Source organism: Salmo salar, chromosome 19, assembly GCF_965601325.2.
Source record: "Salmo salar chromosome 19, fSalSal1, whole genome shotgun sequence".
Taxonomy (NCBI): domain Eukaryota; kingdom Metazoa; phylum Chordata; class Actinopteri; order Salmoniformes; family Salmonidae; genus Salmo; species Salmo salar.
The window spans coordinates 62,835,208-62,858,171 of record NC_138309.1 but is presented as its reverse complement, the minus strand read 5'-3'; the positions used below and the strand labels follow the sequence as shown (position 1 = coordinate 62,858,171).

Below are 22,964 nucleotides of genomic sequence, written 5' to 3'. Positions count from 1 at the left end.
AGTGGGTATCAAACAGTCGTTAATAGAAAACAATTCACACTTATTAAGGTTTATGCAAAGACCAGATGCTTTGGAAAAAATATTTATCATATTGACTGCTCTAGGAATCTGGTCAGCATCTTTCAAAAAGAGGGTGGTGTCATCTGCAAGCTGAGTTATGATAATATATCTGTCAGCAATAGAGATCCATTTTATATTGCTGGATTTAACAAAACTTGTAAGAAGTTGGGTTGCAAGCAGGAAGAGGTAAGGCGAGATTGGGCAACCTTGCCTAATTCCTCTTTTCAAATCAAATTTAGAAGTGGAATGCTTTAATTTAATGGAACTGTTCCCATTCATATAAAGAGTTTAATAGTACTACAAAAGAATTCCCCAAAACCAAATTTCTCAAGGGAGAGAAATAGAAACTCATGTTCCACTGTATCCAAGGCTTTATTAAAGTCTAAGAAGACAATAAAACTATCTTCGAGGATTAGATCAGAATAGTCCATAAGGTCTAACACTAGTCGGATATTATTAGATATATGTCTATTCCTCATGAAGCCAGATTGGGTCTCTTCTATAATTTAGTCCAATACTGCCTTCATTCTTTTTGCAAATATAGAGGCTAGTATTTTGTAGTCGTTATTGAGCAGACAGATAGGACGCCAACCAGATATGGTTACATGGCTATGGTTATAGACTGAATGTTGTCATTCAGTTATAGGGCAACCCATAATACATTGGCGGAATTAGTTCACACAAATATTAGAGTTTGAAACTAAGTCTGGCATTTTGGATATCTCAAATGAACACTTCATGAGGATAATATTCAGTTTGACGCCTTGTTGGATTTTGATTGATATGAAGTCTCTGGCTGATTGCACTCCTGTTGTGCTGTCTGAATCGATCTTTTAGCACCCATGCCGTGAATTATACTTGATATTTAGTCAGGTACCATTCTCACAATGCTTTATACCAGCGTTTACCTAACTCGGTCCTTAGGACCCCAAGAGGTGCACGTTTTGTTTTTTTGCCTAAGCACTACACAACTGATTCAAAGCTTGATGATTAGCTGATTATTATAATCAACTAATCATCAAGCTTTGAATCAGCTGTTTAATGCTAGGGCAAAAACTCAAACGTGCACCCCTTGGGGTCCTAAGGACTGGGTTTTGAAAACCCTGTTTATACAGTAGCACAATAATACCGGTAGTATAAGGAATACAGTATGGTGTTAGGTTCTGAACAAACGGAGTAAAAACTAAAAACGGACGACTAGAAAAAGCTCAAAGCAAGTTTATTCAACCCATTGGATGCTTTAGCTGCGAACACACTTTGCATATGATCAAACAGGCATTTATATGTCACGATGAGGTTCGAGGTATGACTTCTCAGAACTGTCCATCTGTTTCCCAAAACAGTCTAAATGTTGCGCTGTTGTCTTTGTGGTCGAGCGGTCTGGAAGCAGTTCCACTTCATCCTGTCACTTCTCCATGATGGTTACAAGTGACACTATGTTCACCTTACTCAACAGACTTTGGACATACAGTGAATTTGGAAACTATTCAGACCCCTTGACTTTTTCCAGTTTTTTTACATTACAGCCTTATTCTAAAATTGATTAAATCGTTTTATCCCTTCATCAATCTACACACAATACTCAATAATGACAAAGAAAAAAATGGTTTTTAGAAATTTCTAAAAATGTATAAAAAAACGGAAATATCACATTTACATAAGTATTCAGACCCTTTACTCAGGACCTGGTTGAAGCATCTTTGGCAGCAATTACAGCCTCGAGTCTTCTTGGGTATGACGCTACAAGCTTGGCACACCTGTATTTGGAGAGTTTCTCCCATTCTTCTTCGCAGACCCTCTCAAGCTCTGTCAGGTTGGATGGGAAGCGTCGCTGCACAGCTATTTTTAGGTCTCTCCAGAGATGTTCGATCAGGTTCAAGTCCGGGCTCTGGCTGGGTCACTCAAGGACATTCAGAGACCTGTCCCAAAGCCACTCCTGTGTTGTCTTGGCTGTGTGCTTAGGGTCGTTGTTCTGTTGGAAGGTGAACGTTTGCCCCAGTCTGAGGTCCTAAGCTCTCTGGAGCAGATTTTCATCAAGGATCTCTCTGTACTTTGCTTTGTTCATCTTTCCCTCGATCCTGACTAGTCTCCCAGTCCCTGCCAATGAAAAACATCCCGGAGCATGATGCTGCCACCACCATGCTTCACCGTAGGGATGGTGCCAGGTTTCCTCCAGATGTGACACTTGGCATTCAGGCCAAAGACTTCCATCTTGGTTTCATCAGACCCGAGAATCTTGTTCCTCATGGTCTGAGAGTCCTTTAGGTGCCTTTTGGCAAACTCCAAGCAGGGCTGTCATGTACCTTTTACTGAGGAGTGGCTTCCTTCTGCAAAGATGGTTGTCCTTCTGGAAGGTTCTCCCATCTCCACAGAGGAACGCTGGAGCGCTTTCACTGTGACCATCGGGTTCTTGGTCACCTCCCTGAACAAGACTCTTATCCCCTGATTGCTCAGTTTTGCCTGGCGGCCAGCTCTATGAAGAGTCTTGGTGGTTCCAAACTTCTTCCATTGAGGAATGATGGAGGCCACTGTGTTCTTGGGGACCTTCAATGCTGTGCCTCGACACAATCCTTTCTCAGAGCTCTACGGACAATGTTTTCAACCTCATGGCTTGGTTTTTGCTCTGACATGCATTGTCAACTGTGGGACCTTAAATAGACAGGTGTGTGCCTTTCCAAATCATGTCCAATCAATTGAATTTACCACAGGTGGACTCAAATCAAGTTGTGGAAACATCTCAAGGATAATCAATGGAAACAGGATGCACCTGAGCTCAAGTTCGAGTCTCATAGCAAAAGGTCTGAATACTTATGTAAATAAGGCGTTTCAGTTGAGTTTTTTTTCTAAATGTGCTAAAATTAAAAAAAAAACTGTTTTCACTTTGACATTATGGTGTATTGTATGCAGATTGATGAGGAAAAACATTAATTTAATACATTTTACATTAAGGCTGTAATGTAACAAAATGTGGAAAAAGTCAAGGGGTCTGAATACTTTCTGAATGCACTGTATATTGTGTTAACCTTTTCTCTTACAACACAATTCCATACACAAAGTTCCTCTTCACCATTAATTGACACATAACATATACTGCATATTCATTATGCAGATAACATAATCACTAAGCTCTAATATAGTAACATGTGAAAGTATATTTTAAGTTAGAACCCAACAATTGCTATCAAGTGTGTTAATTGGAGGATGATAATGTCTTAGCAATATTGTTTCTTGCAAGTAATTCTGCATTCACAGACATTTTGAAAAGTAGGGGGTTAATTACATTACTTAATGGTGAGTATTGGCTTCCCGTTACTGTTACCTTGGACTGGACTGTAATGGATTATATTGATGATAAAATAGAGTGCCATCTCAAGCACTTTGGGCTTTAGGGATTTCCACTGTATGATTAATATAGTAGATGTAAGGGTCAAAATGTTTGTCGATACATAATGTACAATAGAGCTGTCAGTCCTTTTACTTTGTGTATAATACTTTGACTTAGGTGCACATTGTAATTTCCCCAAAATTACATATTTTCAGATAATCAGACTGGCTAGTTATTGGAGCTTAAGTTGGGACCACATTTCATCATGCTGGGCCACAAACAGGCTCAATGCCACATATTTCAGACCCTTTATGTTGAACATTCAGTATGAGGGGGTGAGCACGTGCCCCATCCGGATTTTGAAACCTATTCAGTGCACTCTAAGATACATGGATATTTATAATTCATCAGCTTTTACTGTTTACGACTCTCTCTTTCCCCATCACTTTCTTTTGTGTCCTATCTGTCTTTCTTTTCTTGCCCTTTTATCTGTGTCCGTGCTGCTCCAATGAGACAGTAGTACTCTGTATTCTCATTCCAGCCTTTCCTACATTCTCTAGGTTTATGACGTGTGGCTCCCGGTTTTCTATTTTTTTCCACCACTTCTCCTTGGACTGTCATGCCGATGACCATTGCAGCCTTTTTGATAAGTGTCAGATAGAGTATCCCTCAGTGCTTGGTCCAGTTTGACCCTGCAGTCACCCTCCAGGTCAACAATTATCCGATTTAGGTGTCTAGTCGGGTTTAATAATCTGGGCTCATGATCTCATCTGACTGAGTAATGCCCTGCAGTGTCCTGTAGGGGCTGACTAACTGTTGAGCAACACGCCATCTGTTTTTCTAGCTATGTTGTTTGTATATGACTCTAACCCTTTTCTCCTTCCTCTTTCTTTTCTCCCTTACTGTCCCTCTATCTTCAACTCTTTCTCTTTGCCTTCTGTCTCCCTGCATTTCCCCTCCTCTCTCTGGTTCTTCCTGTTCTTCTCCTCCAGTACTGCGCATTCCTCTCCCTTCTGTTCATCCTCATCTCCATCTCCACCTTCTGCATGGAGACGCACGAGGCCTTCAACACCATCTACAACAAGACGGAGAACGTGACGGAGGGTAACGTGACGCGCGAGGTGATCGTCTACGAGGTGGTGACCGACAGCTGGCTTACGTACGTGGAGGGCATGTGCGTCATCTGGTTCACCATTGAGGTGATGGCACGCGTGGTCTTCTGCCCGGACAAGATCGAGTTCTTCAGGAGCACCCTCAACATCATCGACTTCATTGCCATCATGCCTTTCTATCTGGAGGTGGGGCTGAGCGGCCTGTCCTCCAAAGCCGCCAAGGACGTGTTGGGCTTCCTGCGCGTGGTCCGCTTCGTTCGCATCCTGCGTATCTTCAAGCTGACCCGCCACTTTGTGGGGCTTCGCGTCCTGGGCCACACGCTCCGTGCCAGCACCAACGAGTTCCTCCTGCTCATCATCTTCCTCGCTCTCGGAGTGCTCATCTTCGCCACCATGATCTACTACGCCGAGCGCATCGGCGCCGACCCTGATGACCCTACGGCTGCCAAACACACAAACTTCAAGAATATCCCCATTGGTTTCTGGTGGGCCGTGGTCACCATGACCACTCTGGGCTACGGGGACATGTACCCCGAAACGTGGTCGGGGATGCTGGTGGGCGCGCTGTGCGCCCTGGCAGGGGTGCTGACCATCGCCATGCCTGTGCCCGTCATCGTCAACAACTTTGGCATGTACTACTCACTGGCCATGGCTAAGCAGAAGCTTCCCAAAAAGAAGGGCAAGCACATCCCCCGGCCCACCATGCCGGGCTCGCCCAACTACTGCAAGCCTGACGCTCTCGCTATGGCCACCGCCTCGCCCCATAGGATCCTAGGTAATGTACTCGGCGAGGTGATCGGGTCCGGAGGCTTCGACTGTCCCCTCGCTCAAGAGGAGATCATAGAAATCAACCGAGGTGAGACATTTCTATTTTCATTCTTCAGTACCATATTTTAAGAGACAGACTGCACGTTAACAAACTGGCTTCGACCTTGACTTGTAAAATCTGCACGAGTTCATCAACACAACATGGAGCTTTGCTGAGCATCTGGGCATTCTACCACTAGCCTCCCCAAGGGCGTAGAACACAAATTACTCCGTCAAAATATTGTATTTTTGGCAAAGAGGTTGGGAAACTGTACAGTTTAGCATCGACAGATATCCAATCAAATTTGGAACAGGGATTTTCACAGTAAGTGGAGGATTCTGGTCTGTATAAGATTTAGGAATCCGAATATTATCTGACAGCTAGTTACAGGCACTCAGTAATCTCAGTAATAGTAAAGTCCTGCAGATCCATGAGGTGTGGGGTGTGAGTGGGGGTTTAGAGTGCCTATGTCCCTGAGAGGGATAGTTTGGGGGCGGGAGGGGGTGTGGGGGGTGGCTGATTCTGAATCTGCCCTTGAGAGATGGCTAACCCATCAGAACTTATGGGTAATTTATAATCAACTGGTGAGTCCACATTTGCCGAGAGGCCTCCATCTGCCCGCGTAGAACAAACACAGTACATAAAAAATGTACCCATTTGGATCTGTTTGCAACAGACCAATGTGCTTACGTTTGGTTCAATGGTTAAGATTACACTAGTATGTAATGCTTTTTTCATTTGGCATGGTTGTATACAGTGGCGATTTTACCATGTAAATGTTGGTGGAGCAACAATAAATAAATGTGGAACGCATGCCAGTAAAGCCACTACACAACACAACACTAAACAATACATTAATTGCACTATAACGGTGCCAAACGGTGCCCACAAACTGTTAGGGCCTACATAAAAGCTGTCCCAACAGCAGTCCCAACACCTTACCACTGCTACACGTGGCTATCAGAGGAGCCTTGTCTGGCAGCAAAACAGTTCATTCAGCCTCATTTACTGCCTTTAAAAAAAACATAGCTGATATGGCTGACTTGCTTAAACAAATGTGGTTTCTAATGACAATTTAGATGTACAAACTATGGCATAAGGGGACGACAAGCGAATAAGAGGCAATCCGTAATTTCGATTAAGACAATGAGCAAGCTAGGATCGACGTAAAGTTAGTCAATATAACTATTTGTTTAGCACTTTTGAAATGGACAGCGACAGAATTCAGAACATGGGCCGTTTTTACAGTGCTCTCCCTGTACACCAAGTTAGAACCATAAGATAAATAAAGGGGGCATATAAGCAGACAATGAAAGCTCTTATAATATTCAATGATTACATTTCTCTAAAACAGGTTATAGGCTACAGTAGAACAGTCAGAACAGTAGGCGAAATTAAGAGGCGTAAATTGACCAAATTATTAGGGTGAGGCACATGGGCTACTAACATCTTACTACACAACATACACTTAGTATTACTTTCTTAGCCACAGTATACATATCTCCCTGGAATATTACATCATTTATGAAGCCGCATACAATACATTTTGGACTCACATTGTTGTGCTCGGGTAACTTGGAACAGGAAGGTGGCGCGGCGGTCCCCCGAGTTAACAGTTGTTTTGTGCGCGGCACAAATCATGCTTCATTGACAGCATGGCCATGTTGAATGTTTATCATTTTAAACTTGGAAAAGAGCCCCTTAATCCCAGATTCGGGACCACACAGCCACTGTCACTGATTCCTTCCAAACCACACCTTGAATTTGCGATTTCCAACTTGTTGTGTAATCTTTATGTCCAATGGCCGATGAGCACCGATACGTTATCTACAATTTCTCTTCATTGTTTCTCTTCATATGACAAGGATTAAAAAGGATTTGCCAGTAGATTGTCGACGTGATTCATGATGATGACTGCTATCCTGAGATTGTGAAAGTATGATGTTGACATGATCAGTCCAATCAAAGCTACTGTACACCCCCCCCCAAAAAAACAAATATATTATATTTTCCTTTAAAAAAATGTGGGGCTCAAAACAGGTGTGATGCGTTGTCCACTGGTTGTATATCACCTAATATGAACCCAAAATCCACATACGACTATAGATCACATGTGTTTTGCAGCCCTTGTGAAATCATCAGTGAGTCAGCAATAATAGTATTTTATTCCGTAAGTGCCTTTAGTACCCCACCACTCTCTTACTGTCTTTCACGCTCTCTTTTGTTAAGAATTTTGTTGTAGGTTGTTAGTAGGTTGCTGAGCAGGAACTCATCTGAGATCAGATTTGACAGCTGTGTCTGAGGCAGTGGAGGCTGCTGAGGGGAGGACAGCTCATAATAATGGCTGGAGTGAATGGAATGGCATGAAACACATAAACACATTAATTCCACTCGTTCTGCTCCAGCCATTACCAAGAGCCTGTCCTTCCCAATTAATGTGCCACCAACCTCCTGTGGTCTGAGGATACAATGCATTAGGAAAGTATTCAGACCCCTTGACTTTTTCCACATTTTGTTAAATTACAGCCTTATTCTAAAACAGATTAAATACATACAAATCCTCAGCAATCTACTCTCAATACCCCATAATGACAAAGCAAAAACAGGTTTTTAGAAATTGTTGCAAATGTATTACAAATAAAAAACAGGAATGCCTTTTTTACATAAGTATCATGACTCTTTGCTATGAGACTTACAATTGAGCTCAGGTGCAACCTGTTTCCATTGATCATCCTTGAGATGTTTCTACAACTTGGAGTCCACCTAAATTCAATTGATTGGACATGATTTGGAAAGGCACACACCTGTCTATATAAGGTCCCACAGTTGACAGTGCATGTCAGAGCAAAAACCAAGCCATGAGGTTGAAGGATTTTTCCGTAGAGCTCCAAGACAGGATTGTGTCGAGGCACAGATTTGGGGAAGGGCACCAAAACTTTCTGCAGCATTGAAGATCCCCAAGAACACAGTGTCCTCCATCATTCTTAAATGGAAGAAGTTTGGAACCACCATGACTCTTCCTAGAGCTGGCTGGCTGCCTGGCCAAACTGAGCAATCGGGGGAGAAGGGCATTGGTCAGGGAGGTGACCAAGAACCAGATGGTCACTGGCAGAGCTCCAGAGTTCCTCTGTGGAGATGGGAGAACCTTCCAGAAGGACAACCATCTCTGCAGCACTCCACCAATCAGGCCTTTATGGTATAGTGGCCAGACGGAAGCCACTCCTCAGTAAAAGGCACATGACAGCCCACTTGGAGTTTGCCAAAAGGCGCCCAAAGACTCTCAGACCATGAGAAACAAGATTCTCTGGTCTGATGAAACCAAGATTCTACTCTTTGGCCTGAACGCCAAGTCTCAAGTCTGGAGGAAACCTGGCACCATCCCTACTGTGAAGCACGTTGGTGGCAGCATCATGCTCCAGAGCGTTCAGGACCTCAGACTGGGGCGAAGGTTCCCTTTCCAACAAGACAATGACACTTAGCACACAGCCAAGACAATGCAGGAGTGGCTTCGGGGACAAGTCTCTGAATGTCCTTGAGTGGCCCAGCCAGAGCTCGGACTTGAACGTGATTGAACATCTCTGGAGAGAACTGAAAATAGCTGTACGGCAACGCTACCCATCCAACCTGACAGAGCTTGAGAGGATCTGCAGAGAAGAATGGGAGAAACTCCCCAAATACAGGTATGCAAGCTTGTAGCGTCATACCCAAAAAGACTCGAGGCTATAATCGCTGCCAAAGGTGCTTCAACAAAGTACTAAGTAAAGGGTCTGAATACTTACGTAAATGTGATATTTCAGTTTTTATTTTTATATACATTTGAATTTTTTTATAAAAACCTGTTTTCGCTTTGTCATTATGGGGTATTGTGTGTAGATTGATGAGGGGGGGAAAAACGCTTTAATCCATTTTAGAACAAGGCTGTAACCTATTACATAACCTATGTGTAAAAAGTCAAGGGACCTGATACATTCCAAAGGCGCTGTATAAGCACCAGTCACACTGCAGCATCAACTCACACCCTCAGTCCCACCTCTTATATTACCATGTCCAGTTTTTAGTTTACCATGCTGTCTAGCTAAGCCAGTATAGACATGAACTTTGACACATTAGCCATTATCAATTACATAGTAATCAAATCAAAGTAGTCAAATCAAATGTTATTCGTCACATGCGTTGTATATGACAGGTGTAGACTAACAGTGAAATGGTTACTTACGGGCCCTTCCCAACAATGCAGAGAGAAAAAAAGAAATAGTAAAAATAATAACACAATGAATAAATACACAATACACTATTTTATTGAATCTGTCTTTGCTTATGCATCTCATGTATCTCATCTGCAGTATTAAATTGTGATCAGTTTACATGCAGTAACCCCCCCCCACCCCCATTCCTTTGGCTATTTTCATATATACCTTTTTCCAGTGATGGGAGACTGGGGATTCATGATTTCTGTATCGTCGGGCCAAGGTGCCATGCCAAAACCTTCGATATAGCAGCCAATCAAAGTCCCTCAGCTTGCAACAGCAAGCTCTCTGATTGGGCCAAATGAATCATCAAGTCTGCAACTCCTTCCCTCAAACTATGTTCCAATGTCCCTACTAACATATTACGGAGAGTGAAGCAATGTGACGGGCATGCATCCTAAGTGGTATGCTAGTGTGGATGTGGAAACACTGTCCAGTTTGGCCTCAGTCTCCCATCACAACCTTCCTCCTCTACTATCCAGATACCTCACTTCTCTCCTCTTCCTTCATTCCTTCTCCTTTACTCTCTGCTTCTCCCTTGCTCTGCTTCCCGCCCCCCCCTTTCCCTGTCTCCTTCTTTTCCCAAAAGATTCCAAGCAGAACGGCGACGCGGCCACTGCGGCGCTGGCGAACGAGGACTGCCCTACCATCGACCAGGTGCTGAGCCCGGACGAGCGGAGTCCCGCGGGGCGAGGGGGCACCGGAGTAACCCGGGAACGCTACCAGCAGGACCGCGCTTGCTTTCTGCTCAACACCAGGGAATTCCGCGCCACAGATGGGAATGTGCGGAAAGGTACGTCACTCCCACAGGGGACAAAACCGTAACCACATACACCATATAGGTCAACAGAGCTACACACAAGACGCCATAAGGCACAAGCACTGATACAGATAAAAATTCTCTGCATATAGAAGATGCTAATAGGGCAGGTGCACAGGGGACAAATACGTACACAAGTGATGTATACATGATCAAATACAGCATATATGGGAACTGATTTCTGGTTAGTTACTGAGAACACGCAGACAGACACAAGCAACGGCCAAGAGCATCATGGGAAGAGCCATGTTTGTGTGACAGAGAGGTTCCAAACACTAGTTTCTGACAGGACACAACAACACCCACGTACAACATCTTTACTCTTCTGCTCTTCTTTGCTCTGGCCTATATGTTTCCACCTCTTCACCTTCATACTGTGACACTTCCATCACACTTGGTATCACCTTTCTTTCTTCCTGTCTGTATTTTCTGTCCCTCTCTCTTTCATTCACTGCCTCAAATTGCCATCCTCCATTTTGTCCTTTGTATTCTCATCCTCTCTCACGCTCATGGCCTCTCTCTCTTTCTCTGTCTCTTGTACATAGACAGTTGACCATGCATTAATTGACCTCTCGTCACTTCTGTTTCTTTCTTTCTCTCTCTCTCTCTCCCTACCTCTCTCTCTCTCTCTCTCTCTCTCTCTCTCCTGCCTCCCCTCCTCCCCCTTGTTTGGCTGACTCCCACTTGATGCCCTGTCCCCCCCCACCCCCTTTCCTTGTCCCCCATCTTTGATTCCATATCCCCATTATTTTCCCTCCTCCTTTCCTTTCCTCTTCGAAACATGCCTTATTTACACCTGCTTACCCCATGTATACTCTTGTTCTGATTCCGAAACGCAATACCTCGATCCATTTCTTTACGGCTGCAACAAACCTTTTTTACCACCTACAACCACCACCACCAAACCTGCACCAAACACTTCTCCTTTACACTCCTCCCAAACTCTCAATGCCACTTTTGACGCTAAACTAGAGGCAGCAGGCTTGGCAGCCAGCCCAGACTCACCTTTGGCTGATGAATGGTATAAGCTGGAAGGGTCTCTCCTACAGCAGGACCTCAATGCAAACTCCACCTCTTCCTGGATCAAACCATAGGGCCAAGAGGTAACACCTTAAAACCACGGGGACCCGAAATGGCTATTAGCTGTACCATATAATTTGTTTTACCTAATCCGTCAGCCAAACATTTTAGGTTCTCTCAACTCCATGACATTGCATGTTGGCAGGTGACACTGAAACATTCCACTCACAGACACACTTGGACACAGAACACACTCACACTCTCACATACAGTACACTATGCATGACTGCAAATCACAACTAGTACCCACTGTGTTCACTGTGCTGTGTCTGTACAGTATGTTCGGTAAAGTTGAAGTATCACCCATAAATTGCCCTCTGTGTTAATGTAGGTAAGTTCAAATAGTGAAATCAACCCTTACAGAAAAAAACACACGATTTCACATGTGGGAAATCACGATTACACATCTGTAGTTTCACGTTATCACACGTTTGTTAACACATTGTCGCACGCTATCGCATTAACTTCACATCAGGTCACATGAAAACGTGTTCACCTGAAAATGTATGTGATGTAATGTGTTCTTTCCGTAAGGGAATAGATAGGTAGGGGAACAACAGCACCAAGCTATTGAGCTAAGGTTGGGTCAAACTGTGATTTGTATATCAAGGCCCAATTGCATTGTATTGCTCAGAGTATCATCCAATCAGAGTGATCTATTATTCAGAATAACCTGATCTTTCTTTTTTCAAATCATGAAGTAAAGGGATGTACGTGTTTTCCATATTTAGTGTGTGTGTGTGTGTGTGTGTGTGTGTGTGTGTGTGTGTGTGTGTGTGTGTGTGTGTGTGTGTGTGTGTGTGTGTGTGTGTGCACCAGGCTGTGTATTTGAGAGACTGTGTGGTCAGAGTGAGGTTGTGTGTGCTGACGTGTGCCGCGTGTGGCAGCTGCACTGAAGTAGCCCTGTAACACTTGAGGGCTATCAGGAACGGCGGGTCACGTGTTGTCTGATCTGCTCTGTGTTGCTGTCTCTCTCTTCAGGTTGTGTCATATCACGCGTTTGTATGTGGGCTTTTTCATTCTTACACGTTACACTGCGTCTCTGTCCTACTCTCAGTGCCGTCCGAGTGTTGTGTTTGTGTTTGTGTTGTTGTCGTGTGTGGCTTTTACTGTGTTCTTTTTTCTGTCACTGGTGCCCTCTCTACCTCACTGACATTAACCCTGACAGATAGCAAAAGACACATCGCTTTTGCTAACAGCCTATGCACCAGGCGAAATTTCCAGTCTCACAGATTTCTATTATGATATGATATGTACATATTCTAGCTATATTTAGGGCTTACATAATGGATGATTTTGAATGCGATGTTGTACAGCGGCCATCTTTGGGTCAAAGGTCAGTGGGGTCAGCGGAGCCTCCGAGGTCAGGGGAATAGTACCTTACGATACATGCCGTGGCGGGAACAACATTTTCAGCCATATCATCATATGGCTCTCCTCAACATTGTACAGTCCTCGCATTGATAGACAAATGCGACAAACTAACATCAATGCAATGCTGATTGACGAAAAGTTGTTTTAAGTGTGTCGTGTTTCGAAAAACACTATTCCCTAGACCTCAAAATGTGTGCTTTCAGTGCCTAGTGTAGTTAAAAATGTCAGACGGGACTTCTTGGCTGTACTGTAGTGACCTGAGTACACTCTGTCCCCATAGGATAACCCTTTGAAGAACCCTTTTTGGTTCCAGGTTGAACAATTTCCACAGATGGTTGTACATGGAACCCAAAAGTGTTCCCCTTTGGGGACAGCCGAAGAACCCCTTTGGAACCCTTTTTCTTTAAGTGTAGTTAGCTGCACTTGTACAGTTAACTGCACTTGGTGACTGAAAGAAACACCGAAATACTGACTCACTGACTGATGCCAACATCACACTGCCAGACAGACACTATGACAGACTGATTGACTGACAACTGGCTACGTGCCATCTAAGGTAAGCGAGTCTTGAGCTGTTGAACTCCTCTCTTGGAAGCCCCGGACTGCTTCGGTGTTGTGTTTTTTCAACGGTTCTTTTTGTGTATAAAACCTCAACTTAATGCCGCAAATCCCTCTTTAAAACCAAAAAGGAGGCCATTTTAAGCAGGAAGCCAGAAGCACTAGAGGTTTCATAGGATGACATTCGATGTTTACTGAATGAACCCTCCTCTCGTTATCACGGTACAAGCGTTTGGTGAGGGGAAACCTATAACCCTTTAACTCCCAGAACATTCTACGATATTTGTGCCAATTCCACATGCCAACGTTCAGCTCTCAGCATTGCTGAAAATATTGGTATCAGTAGGGGGACTCGAGGATCACAGAAACTTGACTTCCCTCTGTAACCTGAAACGTGTAACATTTGATAGTAATGGAATACCATTGCATCCGTGTGAAGCTGAACAAAAATAGAATGCCTCCAAGCAGCATTGTCATTCAATCTCATATTGACCAAAAATCTAATTGAATGCCAAATGGATAGGAATGAGGTGAAGAAACCCAAAGGGAACACTGTAAAATCACTGGAGGTTTGATGGCCATAATTGCCCCAGCTGAAAGTAATATTGGCTTAACGATGTGTTCCCTTTTTTGTTTTAAAGTGGGATTCCCTATTGTGCTCTCAAACTGGTGTTGTGTGCTTTTCCCACAGTTTCTTTCTTAGACCTTTGTATATGCAGTCCTTAAGTTATTTCAGTAGTATTTTAAGTCTCTCTACAAGATACTTGTCCACTTGACCTCCTTCGCCCGAAATGCAATATGCAGGGTTCAATAAGGTCAAAGGGTCAATTACCTCTTTGATTGCTCACTCGCAGTCATTCCCTTTCCCCCTCAATACTGTCCTCTCATCTGTTCTTTTCTTTCTTCTTCTTTTTCTTTCTTTCTCTTTACCCTCTCCCTCACTCTCTGTGTATGTTTTTGTGTCTATGGCCATGTCCGAAATCTCTCTTGCCTAACTACTTACTAAAACTACACACTGTGTACTAATCGTACTACATACAGTACTGTTTAGACATACTGTAAAAAAAAATGAATGCAGTAAGCAACAGCTATCAACGTATTAGGCTCATCCATACTGAGAAGGAGTCATCTAATGTGCAACCACGCTTGTTCCCCACCACGCGTTCATTTCGGTACAGCACGTCCCCTTATGGAGTTATCAGCTGTTGTCGAACGTGATCTGAAAAGACGATTCCCTTCCACTGTAGTGTGCATTGAACGCTACTAGAATCTAGTAACTAGATGAAAAGTTGATGTGAGTGGTACATCCTGGCATTCAGGGCATACTACAATTTTGAAATTTCACATACTATAAAATGTCCTATTTTCACATAGCCAAATAGCCTAATATTTACAACGCAAGTACGGGTATTTAGACATGGCCTATATGTGTGTGTATTAAAATGTGTCTTGTGTGTGTGTGTGTGTATATATATATATATATATATATATATATATATGTGTGTGTGTGTATTGTTTTGTGCCTCTCTGAGATTTCTGTTAATATTAATTTCTCTAGATTCTGTTAGTTGATTTTGGTGTGTATGTTTAATGTCTGTTTGTCAAGAACCATTGTCAATCAGAGTTCATTTTAGTCTGTTTCTGTTGTTTCTGTGTCAAGTGTGGAATGTTGTCAGTTACTTTGTCTCTACATGTTGGTGTGCTTTGTAGTCTGTTTGTCTTTAGTCAGACTGTCTATCTACCTTTCCTCCTCTCAATCTTCCCATCACCAAAGCTTATTTTTAATAATTGGGATAATTAAATTAAATTAAGTGCATAAATGAATAATATATATATATATATATAAATGTATTTTTATTTGAAAATAAATAATTAAATTAATAATACAACAAATATTTTAATAAGTTACATCCACAGTGTGGATTTGATTGTATTTCAATTGAAATTAATTAAGTAATCACAAAACCTTTGACCTTCAGAAAATACATTTACAATAAGGTTATATTTAGGCACCATTGACTTATTGCATAATTATTTGTCTTAAAATAAATAAAAAAACTATTAAAAATATTATAAAATATTAAATCATTTGCATACAGGAAAATCTGGTCATAATGGACACGGTGGATGGTTGGGTAAGAGACACGTTTTAATACCATGTGTAGGTCCAACGGCTAATATGTGGGCACAATCAGAATGTAGAGAAGATCAGGACAAAGGACACATGTTAGCACCAGGTATAAACAGGGATTTTCTCTCTTTTTCTCTTTTTACTCTCTTTTTTTTCTCTTCTCTTAGATGCCTGTTTTGGAGAGAATAGATCGTTGATTGATACAGTATGTTGCAGTGTAGTGGAACATTTTGATAATAGTTGAAACTGAGCTGGTGAAAGATTCTGCATATTCTAATTAAGGATAGTATTTTTACTATTATATACATTTTAGAATAATAGTGAAGACATCAAAACTATGAAATAACACATATGGAATCATGCAGTAACCAAAAAAGTGTTGAACAAATCAAAATATATTTTATATTTGCGATTCTTCAAATTGCCACCCTTTGCCTTGATGACAGCTTTGCACACTCTTGGGGGGGGGGGGGGGGGGGGTGTTATACAGAAGATGGTCTTTTATTTTACCAAATTGGGCTGAGTCCATATTATGGCAAGAACAGTTCAAATAAGCAAAGAGAAACGATAATCCATTATTACTTTTTAAGACATGTAGGTCAGTCAATACGGAACATTTCAAGAACTTAGAAGTGCAGTCGCAAAAACCATCAAGCGCTATGATGAAACTGGCTCTAATGAGGACCGCCACAGGAAAGGAAGACCCAGAGTTACCTCTGCTGCAGAGGATAAGTTCATTAGAGTTACCAGCTTCAGAAATTGCAGCCCAAATAAATGCTTCACAGAGTTCAAGTAACAGATACATCTCAACATCAACTGTTCAGAGGAGACTGTGTGAATCAGGCCTTCATGGTCGAATTGCTGCAAAGAAACCACTACTAAAGGACACCAATAAGAAGAAAAGACTCGCTTGGGCTAAGAATCACGAGTAATGGACATTAGACCGGTGGAAATCTGTCCTTTGGTCTGGAGTCCCAATTTGAGATCTTTGGTTCCAACCGCCGTGTCGATGTGAGACGCGGTGTGGGTGAACGGATGATCTCCGCAGGAGGAGGTGTGATGGTGTGGGGGTGCTTTGCTGGTGACACTGTCTGTGATTTATTTAGAATTCAAGGTACACTTAACCAGCATGATTACCACAGCATTCTGCAGCTATACGCCATCCCATCTGGTTTGGGATTAGTGGGACTATCATTTGTTTTTCAACAGGACAATGACCCAAAACACACCTCCAGGCTGTGTAAGGGCTACTTTACAAAGAAGGAGAGTGATGGAGTGCTGCATCAGATGACCTGGCCTCCACAATCCCCCGACCTCAACCACATTGAGATGGTTTGGAATGAGTCGGACCACAGAGTGAAGGAAAAGCAGCCAACAAGTATTCAGCATATGTGACTGACCAGCTCAAATCGGTCTTATATAGCAACATTTGAAAAGTTTTTTTTTTTTTACATTGGATAAAAGTAGAGACTCAGAGCTACAAAATGGTATATCATACACTGCATTTTTGAGTAACAATGGGAAAGTAATTTTGCTTTGAACGTTGATAAACTTGTAAACTCACTTTTGAGAAAAGGGCCTTTGAAAGTTTTGGTACCTGCTGGAGAGCTCTCCTTTGTCTACACCCATTCAGCATTGACACCCTCTTAAGCCAGGCCCCCACCCATCTCACATGTGAGGTCATGTGCTAAACAGTGAGTAGTGTAGTAAAGATTAAGACTAGAAGTGGTAGTAGCCTACAATAAGGAACAATTCCAGGTAAACAGAAAGTGTCCAGATAAAAATATGTTATAAATATTAGACACACTTGTCTAAATTGATGGGTCATGTGAAGAAATGCTATTATCCCCAGCCACACCGAGTGGTTGAAAAAGTACTAAATTGTCATACTTGAGTAAAAGTATAAATCATTTCAAATTCCTTATATTAAACCAGATGGCACAACTTAATTTTAATTTTAAATGTTTTTGTTGACTTAAGTTAAGGGCACAATGTACTTAAGTATCAAAAGTAAAAGTAAAAATATAAACCATTTCAAATTCCTTAATATTAAGCAAACCAGATGGCTCAATTTTCTTTTTTTATTGACAGATAGCCAGGGGCACACTCCTACACTCAAACATCATTTACAAACCAAGCATTTGTGTTTAGTGACTCTGCCAGATCAGAGGCAGTAGGGATGACCAGGGATGTTCTCTTGATAAGTGTGTGAATTGGACAATTTTCCTGTCAAAATGTAACGAGTACTTTTGGGTGTCAAGGAAAGTGTATGGAGTAATGCATGACTGTAGGGAAGTAAAAGTTGCCAAAAATCAGGCGTGTTCTACTGATTGATGCTGAAAGACAAATTACAGATACAAATATTTGAGCGTTATTATACAATATATGTGAAATGGCATTCTGAGAACATCACTACACACAGTTCATACACGTAATGTTAGCTACTGTAGCTAGCCAGCCATCTGACATCAGCTGGCTAACTAACAGCAAGCTTTATCTAGCAATACGAACCGATTGTCATAGCTAGCTAAAGTTAACCAATAGGTTCAATGTTAGCTAGTTAGCTAGCCAGCCATCTAACGTCAGCTGGCTAGCTAACAGCAAGCTTTAACTAGCAATACATACCGATTGTTAGCTAGCTAACAGCAACCTTTAGCTTGCAATGAAAACAAATTTCTGACAAAATTAGAAACTTATAATATCTGAATCTGTAGCTAGATTCTTACCTGTATACATGGGTGAAAGCTTCACGGCAGACTGCAACCCCTTTTATAAGACATCCTGTGTTGTTTCCGTTTAGTTTGCACAGCTTCAAAATGTGTTATTTTCAGAGTGAGAGAGAGTCAGCATTGCATGGCACGATCGTCAGCCAGAAATCACTACTTTTTCCCACTGACCGTTGTCGATAGCGCCTGATAAATTCAGGGCAGCAATGCTATTGAGAGCATTAGCAACATATTTGCAGTTCTCCATGGCTAACGTTCTATCTTTCAAAAAAACTGCAGTAGAAAGGATTATCTACGCATTATGAGCAAGATGCAACACCGCAGACCAATCCAAACTCATCTCTTGGCATGTCTAGCCCACTCATTATCTCTGCCAATCATGGCTAGCGGGAAGGTTGCTGCCTTTCTCTGTGGCTAAACCAACTAGGCTCATAATTTAACAATTGTATTAGTATTTACAGATGACATACTAGTTTGATATTAAGGCACATGAAAGTTCACAACGGCATTTCTGCCAAAAAAAGCATTTCGATAAAAAAAAAAGAAAACGTTCAAAAGGCTCTCCTGTGAAGTCGTGACTTGCGACATACGCCTAGTTTCCTGAATCGGGTCACATATGTGGGAACTCCTTCAAGACTGTTGGAAAAGCATTCCAGGTGAAGCTGGTTGAGAGACTGTCAAGAGTGTGCAAAGCTGTCATCAAGGGTGGCTATTTGTTTAACACTTTTTTGGTTACTACATGATTCCATATGTGTTATTTCATAGTTTTGATGTCTTCGCTATTATTCTAAAATGTATAAAATCATAAAAATAAAGAAAAACTCTTGAATGAGTAGGGGGTTCTTAACCTTTTGACCAGTAGTGTATGTTTCAGATGGAACACTTAACAAGGATCTCCTCAATTTGAAGCCACTTCTAATAGGCAGATCTTCAAAAAAATTATGTTGTTCTGTTACCTTGTCAATTTCATAGTGTCCTAATTCATTGTTCTCTCAAAATATTTTTCAAATGTGAATGTATGAAAAATGAATTGTTTGTTGTTGCATTTCATAAATGCATCTAATTCTCTATGTCAAATATCACTGTTACTCACGTCTCTCCATAACAACACTGCTAATATTTTCACCCATGACAGCTTTTTATCCAATCTAATATTAGACATATATGACCTGTATAAATTGTAAAATATATATCTCCTTGGAGAGTAGGAAGAGGATAGCTGACGCACATACAGTATGACCTAGATACAGTATGGTTAACAAGTCACTGCCAGCATAATATATGGTGTGTTTTCCCCAAAAAACATCCTAGGCAAGTGCTGAGCACATTGTGGCTTGTGTTATGGTGCAAGAACAGACCAATATATTTAAGTATGAGTAATACAAACCCACACCATCTTTAACAACCTCCAGTACCTTCGGAAAGTATTCAGACCCCTTTCCTTTTTCCACATTTTATTATGTTACAGCCTTATTCTAAAATGGATTACATAAAACATGTTCCTCATCAATCTACACACAATACCCTATAATGACAAAGTGAAAACAGGTCTGTAGACATTTTTGCAAATGTATAAAATAAAAAAAACTGAAATACCTTATTTATATAAGTATTCAGACTCTTTGCTATGAGACTCGAAATTGAGCCCAGGTGCATCGTTTCCATTGATCATCCTTGAGATGTTTCTACAACTTGATTGGAGTCCATCTGTGGTAAATTCAACTGATTGGACATGATTTGGAAAGGCACACACCTGTCTATATAAGGTCTCACAGTTGACAGTGCATGTCAGAGCAAAAACCAAATTGTCCGTAGAGCTCCGAGACAGGATTGTGTCGAGGCACAGATCTGGGGAAGGGTACCAAAAACATTCTGCAGCATTGAAGGTCCCCAAGAACACAGTGGCCTCCATCATTCTTAAATGGAAGAAGTTTGGAATCACCAAGACTCTTCCTAGAGCTTGCAGCCTAGGCCAAACTGAGCAATCGGGGGAGAAGGGCCTTGGCCAGGAATCCGATTGTCACTCTGACAGAGCTCCAGAATCCCTCTGAATGTCTTTGAGTGGCCCAGCCAGAATGCTGGCTTGAACCCGATCTAACATCTCTGGAGAGACCTGAAAATAGCTTTGCAGTGACATTCCCAATCTGCCCTGACAGAGCTTGAGAGGATCTGCAGAGAATGGGAGAAACTCCCCAAATACAGGTGTGCCAAGCTTGTAGCGTCATACTCAAGAAGACTCGAGGCTGTAATTGCTGCCAAAGGTGCTTCAACAAAGTACTGAGTAAAGGGTCTGAATACTTATGTAAATGTGATAAATACCTGTCTTTGCTTTATCATTATGAGGTATTGTGTGTAGATTGATGAGGGGGGGGGGGGGACAGTTTGATCACTTTTAGAATTAGGCTGTGACTTAACAAAATATGGATAAAGTCAAGGGGTCTGAATACTTTCCGAATGCACTGTATTATCTCATGTAAGTATAATATACAATACGAGAAGTATAACGTAGTATAGACTTGCCAAGAAAAACATTATTTTTGGGTAAAAATCTGGTCTGAATATTTGTACTTGTTCTCTGTTCTCCATGTTCCCTCCATCCACCTCTCCGTCTGTGATTAACATTCATTCTCCATCCCATTCCCAGGCCGCCAGTGCAGTGCAAGTGTAACTAAAGTCTGACTGTAGGTAGGTACTTCCCCTCTCATGTAGTGCCAATTGAGTTTGGCTTTAGGTCGGTATTGAAGTCATAGTGAAACAAAGTAGACGTAGTTTAAGTCCCCTGATATGGTTTATTTCCATTTACTGTACATTTATTGTTTTATAATGTAACTAATCTCATGACAGTAGATATCAACTCCCTTTAAGTGTAATGTAAGTCTGGCTGTAAGTAGGTGTAAACGTTTTTATTGTAGAGAAGAAGTTTTATGCCTGGTAGAAGTAGCCTTTAGCTTTCGGGTCCATCCTGGGTCCATTTAAATCACCATACAATGCCTGACATTAGGTACGTCTTTCCATGTCAGTTTACCAAACTTCTAACTAGAGTCAAACTGTCAAGGAAAGATGTGTGTTTCTTGTGTTGTCCATGTGAGTCTCCATTTTTCATACTACAAGTGTTACCAGATTCAGTGTAAAGTAAAGCTACTGTGGACGTTCAGTTATTTAAAAAAAATTAAATAAAAAAAGGTTTTGCTTAATAGGGCTTGATCTGTTTCCTCAGAAAATTAGTTGATAAGATGTGGATTAATATAGTGTTTTCGTGTAGCTTTGATCAGTTTAGTTTTGGATCATATGAACAGTTTGTGTGAGCCTCTCTTTTTTTGGGGGGGGGGGGGGGTTGTCTCTCTCTGTCTCCAAGTATTGCATGCTGCATGTTGATTTCCAGGAATAGCACTAGGAGAAAATCCCCAGCATACGTGCTACCGGTGTGTCGCTATAATAACTCTCTCTCCAGCCCTACACTTCCACAGTAGCAAACATAGAATGTCAGTGTCTAATGCGTGAAGCTACAGTATATTTGTCATCATTAGTATAAGTACACTGGTAAAATTAAATGGCCAATCATTTCAGCATTTAAAGGAACTCGATGTTGGCAAACAATATTGGTTGCAATTAATCCAGTCCAGGACTGTATCGATTCAAATTCATCATATGAGAAAATGTTTAGGCTGGAATGTAGTAAGCTTTCGACTGGCTGTAGACCCATTTCAACCTTTGCCATGTGAGGTTCTTTACATAAGTTATTCATTTGTACTTTTAGAATGTGATATAACAGTTCCGTATGCGATATAATCGTTTCGGAACACACTCGCGGCCAACACATGCACGCGTAGGAACAGAAGGGAAGCTAAAAGTTAAACGCGCTATACTCTACACAGTTCAGATAAGTTGATCGTCCGTCTGAGCTTTGGAGCAACTCCAACTGATTTTGGAGTGTCAGTGGGACATAAAAAAAGGTCAACTATGGATGGAGCAACAACAGTCCCCTTTACAGTACCCTGTCACTGTTCAAGACATGGCTGTGTGTGTAGCACTGGAGAAGCCCAGTGAAAATGTCCTCATCAATATTTCACTGAGTTGCCTTCCCACTAATGTGCCTCAGCCAGCTAGAATTAAAAAAAAGGGACATTTTTATTTATGGACCAGTGATGTTTAAACGTAGAGTGGTCTAGTTGGTCACCGTGGACTGCGACGTTGCCATAGTGAAGTGGTTTTTCCCAATGCAGCAAGGAGGCAGAAAGAGCATCATGCCAAGGGGTGTTCTTTGTTGTCTATCTTTGAGTGAAGACCCATGATTGTTGGAGTTCTACACTCATACAGACAATGAATCTCTAATGAGACTATGACCTATGCTGCCATTAGAGGAGATTAGCTAGCATTTACACAATTGGCTGAACTGCCACATACTGTAAAATAACAGTTTGATAACCCAGTAGTGCTCTAATGGTTCAAATCACAGATTGACACCTGTAGACCACACAGCTTCACCCGCGATGGGTCAGTTAGGCGTTGTTAGAGTAGTGTTAACACTACTAGTACCTACCAATGGGGTTTTATATTTCACCTGACTCAACAGCACTCTTCAGCACACCACTGTGTAGTGTCTACTCTCTGTCTGCTCTCTACAGGGGAGCTCAATGTCTGCATGCCTTACCCAGTGATATCTACTGAAAGTACAGAGGGAAAAGCTATATGTTTTATGGTGCTTTACACAGAAACCTTCATG

At 41.8% G+C, this 22,964-nt stretch overlaps 1 protein-coding gene across 3 annotated transcripts in view; it reads left to right on the top strand.

Annotated features, from left to right (window-relative positions):
• Nucleotides 1-22,964, top strand: part of kcnc3b (potassium voltage-gated channel, Shaw-related subfamily, member 3b) — a 75,223-nt gene that overhangs the window by 33,400 nt on the left and 18,859 nt on the right. Inside the window, exons 3-5 of one of the 3 annotated variants that reach the window (XM_014158810.3) lie at nt 4,378-5,353; nt 10,142-10,345; nt 12,434-12,454. In XM_014158810.3, coding sequence (XP_014014285.1) covers nt 4,378-5,353; nt 10,142-10,345; nt 12,434-12,454 — 1,201 coding nt within the window. Of the gene's footprint in view, nt 1-4,377; nt 5,354-10,141; nt 10,346-12,433; nt 14,806-22,964 lie in introns of those variants that run through there. The other 2 variants (XM_045702559.2, XM_014158820.3) reach the window with 2 other exon arrangements.